Source organism: Oncorhynchus clarkii, chromosome 12 (genome assembly GCF_045791955.1).
Source record: "Oncorhynchus clarkii lewisi isolate Uvic-CL-2024 chromosome 12, UVic_Ocla_1.0, whole genome shotgun sequence".
NCBI classification, from domain to species: Eukaryota; Metazoa; Chordata; class Actinopteri; order Salmoniformes; family Salmonidae; genus Oncorhynchus; species Oncorhynchus clarkii.
The window spans coordinates 92,990,227-92,995,226 of record NC_092158.1 but is presented as its reverse complement, the minus strand read 5'-3'; the positions used below and the strand labels follow the sequence as shown (position 1 = coordinate 92,995,226).

Below are 5,000 nucleotides of genomic sequence, written 5' to 3'. Positions count from 1 at the left end.
CACAGCCCTGAGGACCACTAGAAGTAGACACAGCCCTGAGGACCACTAGAGGGACACACAGCCCCGAGGATCACTAGAGGTAGACACACAGCCCTGAGGATCGCTAGAGGTAGACACAGCCCTGAGGATCACTAGAGATAGACACAGCCCTGAGGATCACTAGAGGTAGACACAGCCCTGAGAACCTCTAGAGACAGACACAGCCCTGAGGATCACTAGAGATAGACACAGCCCTGAGGACCACTAGAAGTAGACACAGCCCTGAGGACCACTAGAGGTAGATAGACAGCCCTGAGGATCACTAGAGGTAGACACAGCCCGAAGGACCACTAGAGGTAGACACACAGCCCTGAGGATCACTAGAGGTAGATACACAGCCCTGAGGACACAGCCCTGAGGACAACTAGAGGTAGACACAGTCCTGAGGACACAGCCCTGAGGACCACTAGAGGTAGACACACAGCCCTGAGGACCACTAGAGGTAGACACACAGCCCTGAGGACCACTAGAGGTAGACACAGCCCTGAGGATCACTAGAGGTAGACACAGCCCCGAGGATCACTAGAGGTAGACACAGCCCCGAGGACCCTTAGAGATAGACACAGCCCTGAGGATCACTAGAGATAGACACAGCCCTGAGGATCACTAGAGGTAGACACAGCCCTGAGGACCACTAGAAGTAGACACAGCCCTGAGGACCACTAGAGGTAGATACACAGCCCTGAGGATCACTAGAGGTAGACACAGCCCGAAGGACCACTAGAGGTAGACACACAGCCCTGAGGATCACTAGATTTAGACACAGCACCTATCATACTACTACGACTGACCCTGTACAACAACACCTATCATACTACTGATCCTGTAAAACAACACCTATCATACTACTATGACTGACCCTGTACAACAACACCTATCATACTACTATGACTGACCCTGTAAAACAACACCTATCATACTACTATGACTGACCCTGTAAAACAACACCTATCATACTACTATGACTGACCCTGTAAAACAACACCTATCATACTACTATGACTGACCCTGTAAAACAACACCTATCATACTACTATGACTGACCCTGTACAACAACACCTATCTTACTACTGACCCTGTAAAACAACACCTATCATACTACTATGACTGGCCCTGTAAAACAACACCTATCATACTACTATGACTGACCCTGTTAAACAACACCTATCTGGTGTGTGACAATAAAGACGTGGTTTTGTTTTTACACACACACACACACACACACACACACACACACACACACACACACACACACACACACACACACCATTGTGTTTACGGTAAAGTAGCGAGTGTTGTCTCTCCCCCCCACCCCGTTGTGTTTGGGGTAAAGTAGGTAGTGTTGTCTCTCACCCCCACCCCGTTGTGTTTGGGATAAAGTAGCGAGTGTTGTCTCTCTCTCCCCCCCCCCCCCACCCCGTTGTGTTTGCGGTAAGGTAGGTAGTGTTGTCTCTCCCCCCCCCCCCCCCCCGTTGTCTTTGCGGTAAGGTAGGGAGTGTTGTCTCTCACCCCCCACCCCATTGTGTTTGCGGTAAAGTAGCGAGTGTTGTCTCTCCCCCCCACCCCGTTGTGTTTGGGGTAAAGTAGGTAGTGTTGTCTCTCACCCCCACCCCGTTGTGTTTGGGATAAAGTAGCGAGTGTTGTCTCTCCCCCCCACCCCGTTGTGTTTGCGGTAAAGTAGGGAGTGTTGTCTCTCACCCCCACCCCGTTGTGTTTGGGGTAAGGTAGGGAGTGTTGTCTCTCACCCCCACCCCGTTGTGTTTGGGATAAAGTAGGTAGTGTTGTCTCTCACCCCCACCCCGTTGTGTTTGGGGTAAGGTAGGGAGTTTTGTCTCTCTCCCCCCCCCCCCCCCGTTGTGTTTGGGGTAAGGTAGGGAGTGTTGTCTCTCACCCCCACCCTGTTGTGTTTGCGGTAAAGTAGGTAGTGTTGTCTCTCCCCCCCACCCCGTTGTGTTTGCGGTAAGGTAGGGAGTGTTGTCTCTCACCCCCCACCCCATTGTGTTTGCGGTAAAGTAGCGAGTGTTGTCTCTCCCCCCCACCCCGTTGTGTTTGGGATAAAGTAGGTAGTGTTGTCTCTCACCCCCACCCCGTTGTGTTTGCGGTAAAGTAGGTAGTGTTGTCTCTCCCCCCCACCCCGTTGTGTTTGCGGTAAGGTAGGGAGTGTTGTCTCTCACCCCCCACCCCATTGTGTTTGCGGTAAAGTAGCGAGTGTTGTCTCTCCCCCCCACCCCGTTGTGTTTGCGGTAAAGTAGGGAGTGTTGTCTCTCACCCCCACCCCGTTGTGTTTGCGGTAAAGTAGGTAGTGTTGTCTCTCCCCCCCACCCCGTTGTGTTTGGGGTAAAGTAGGTAGTGTTGTCTCTCCCCCCCACCCCGTTGTGTTTGGGGTAAAGTAGGTAGTGTTGTCTCCCCCCCCCACCCCGTTGTGTTTGGGGTAAGGTAGGGAGTGTTGTCTCTCACCCCCACCCCGTTGTGTTTGGGATAAAGTAGGTAGTGTTGTCTCTCCCCCCCACCCCGTTGTGTTTGGGGTAAAGTAGGTAGTGTTGTCTCTCACCCCCCACCCCGTTGTGTTTGGGGTAAAGTAGGTAGTGTTGTCTCTCACCCCCCACCCCGTTGTGTTTGGGGTAAAGTAGGGAGTGTTGTCTCTCACCCCCCACCCCGTTGTGTTTGGGATAAAGTAGGTAGTGTTGTCTCCCCCCCCCCCCCCACCCTGTTGTGTTTGCGGTAAGGTAGGGAGTGTTGTCTCTCACCCCCCACCCCGTTGTGTTTGCGGTAAGGTAGGGAGTGTTGTCTCTCACCCCCCACCCCATTGTGTTTGCGGTAAAGTAGCGAGTGTTGTCTCTCCCCCCCCACCCCGTTGTGTTTGCGGTAAAGTAGCGAGTGTTGTCTCTCCCCCCACCCCGTTGTGTTTGCGGTAAAGTAGCGAGTGTTGTCTCTCCCCCCCACCCTGTTGTGTTTGGGATAAAGTAGGTAGTGTTGTCTCTCCCCCCCACCCCGTTGTGTTTGCGGTAAAGTAGGGAGTGTTGTCTCTCACCCCCACCCCGTTGTGTTTGCGGTAAGGTAGGGAGTGTTGTCTCTCACCCCCACCCCGTTGTGTTTGGGATAAAGTAGGTAGTGTTGTCTCTCACCCCCACCCCGTTGTGTTTGCGGTAAGGTAGGGAGTGTTGTCTCTCCCCCCCACCCCGTTGTGTTTGGGATAAAGTAGGTAGTGTTGTCTCTCACCCCCACCCCGTTGTGTTTGTGGTAAGGTAGGGAGTGTTGTCTCTCCCCCCCACCCCGTTGTGTTTGCGGTAAAGTAGGTAGTGTTGTCTCTCACCCCCACCCCGTTGTGTTTGGGATAAAGTAGCGAGTGTTGTCTCTCCCCCCCACCCCGTTGTGTTTGGGATAAAGTAGGTAGTGTTGTCTCTCCCCCCCCACCCCGTTGTGTTTGGGATAAAGTAGGTAGTGTTGTCTCTCACCCCCCACCCCGTTGTGTTTGGGATAAAGTAGGTAGTGTTGTCTCTCACCCCCCACCCCGTTGTGTTTGGGGTAAAGTAGGTAGTGTTGTCTCTCCCCCCCACCCCGTTGTGTTTGGGATAAAGTAGGTAGTGTTGTCTCTCACCCCCACCCCTTTGTGTTTGGGGTAAAGTAGGGAGTGTTGTCTCTCTCCTCAGTGTTGAAGCTGTTGAAGATGGCTATAGTGTTGTGTTGTCTCTCTCCTCAGTGTTGAAGATGGCTATAGTGTTGTGTTGTCTCTCTCCTCAGTGTTGAAGATGTTGAAGATGGCTATAGTGTTGTGTTGTCTCTCTCCTCAGTGTTGAAGATAGCTATAGTGTTGTGTTGTCTCTCTCCTCAGTGTTGAAGATGGCTATAGTGTTGTGTTGTCTCTCTCCTCAGTGTTGAAGATGGCTATAGTGTTGTGTTGTCTCTCTCCTCAGTGTTGAAGATGGCTATAGTGTTGTGTTGTCTCTCTCCTCAGTGTTGAAGATGGCTATAGTGTTGTGTTGTCTCTCTCCTCAGTGTTGGAGCTGTTGAAGATGGCTATAGTGTTGTGTTGTCTCTCTCCTCAGTGTTGAAGATGGCTATAGTATTGTGTTGTCTCTCTCCTCAGTGTTGAAGATGGCTATAGTGTTGTGTTGTCTCTCTCCTCAGTGTTGAAGCTGTTGAAGATGGCTATAGTGTTGTGTTGTCTCTCTCCTCAGTGCTGAAGCTGTTGAAGATGGCTACAGGGATGAGAGCTCTTCTGGACACGGTCATGCAGGCTTTGCCACAGGTAACGTACGCATGTGTGTGTGTGTGTGTGTGTGTGTGTGTGTGTGTGTGTGTGTGTGTGTGTGTGTGTGTGTGTGTGTGTGTGTGTGTGTGTGTGTGTGTGTGTGTGTGTGTGTGTGTGTGTGTGTGTGTGTGTGTGTGTGTGTGTGTGTGTGTGTGTGTGTGTGTGTGTGTGTGTGTGTGTGTACTGTACCTGACCGTGTGTATGTGTACTGTACCTGACCGTGTGTGTAATATCTAACATCCTGTCGTTCTCTCTAGGTGGGGAATCTGGGTCTGCTCTTCATGTTGCTGTTCTTCATCTACGCAGCACTGGGAGTTGAGCTGTTTGGGAAACTGGGTCAGTCACACTATCTCTACCTCCCTCTCTCCCTCTCTCTTTCTCTCTCTTTCTCTCTCTCTCTCTCTGTCTCTCTCTCTCTCTCTGTCTCTCTCTTTGTCTCTCACTCACTCTCTCTCTCTCTCTCTCCCTCTCTTTGTCTCATTCTCTGTCCCTCTCTCTGTCTCTCTTTCTCTCTCTCTCTCTTGCTGCCGCAGTTAAAGTTTCAGCGAATACACTCACCACTGCAGTCACGAATCACCAAATACTTTTTCTCACAATCTCTTTCTCTCTCTCTCTCCTTCTCTCTGTCTCTCCCTCTCTCTGTCTCTTTCTTTCTCTCTCTCTATGTCTCTCTCTGTGTCTATGTCTCTCTTTCTCTATCTCCCTCTCT

General features: G+C 51.4%; 1 protein-coding gene across 1 annotated transcript in view; it reads left to right on the top strand.

The window, feature by feature from the left end:
- LOC139422368 (voltage-dependent T-type calcium channel subunit alpha-1H-like) overlaps positions 1 to 5,000 on the top strand; it is a 108,135-nt gene that overhangs the window by 78,026 nt on the left and 25,109 nt on the right. The window contains 2 exon segments of the mRNA XM_071173572.1: positions 4,218 to 4,288; positions 4,549 to 4,627. Of these exon segments, the coding sequence (XP_071029673.1) occupies positions 4,218 to 4,288; positions 4,549 to 4,627 (150 nt within the window).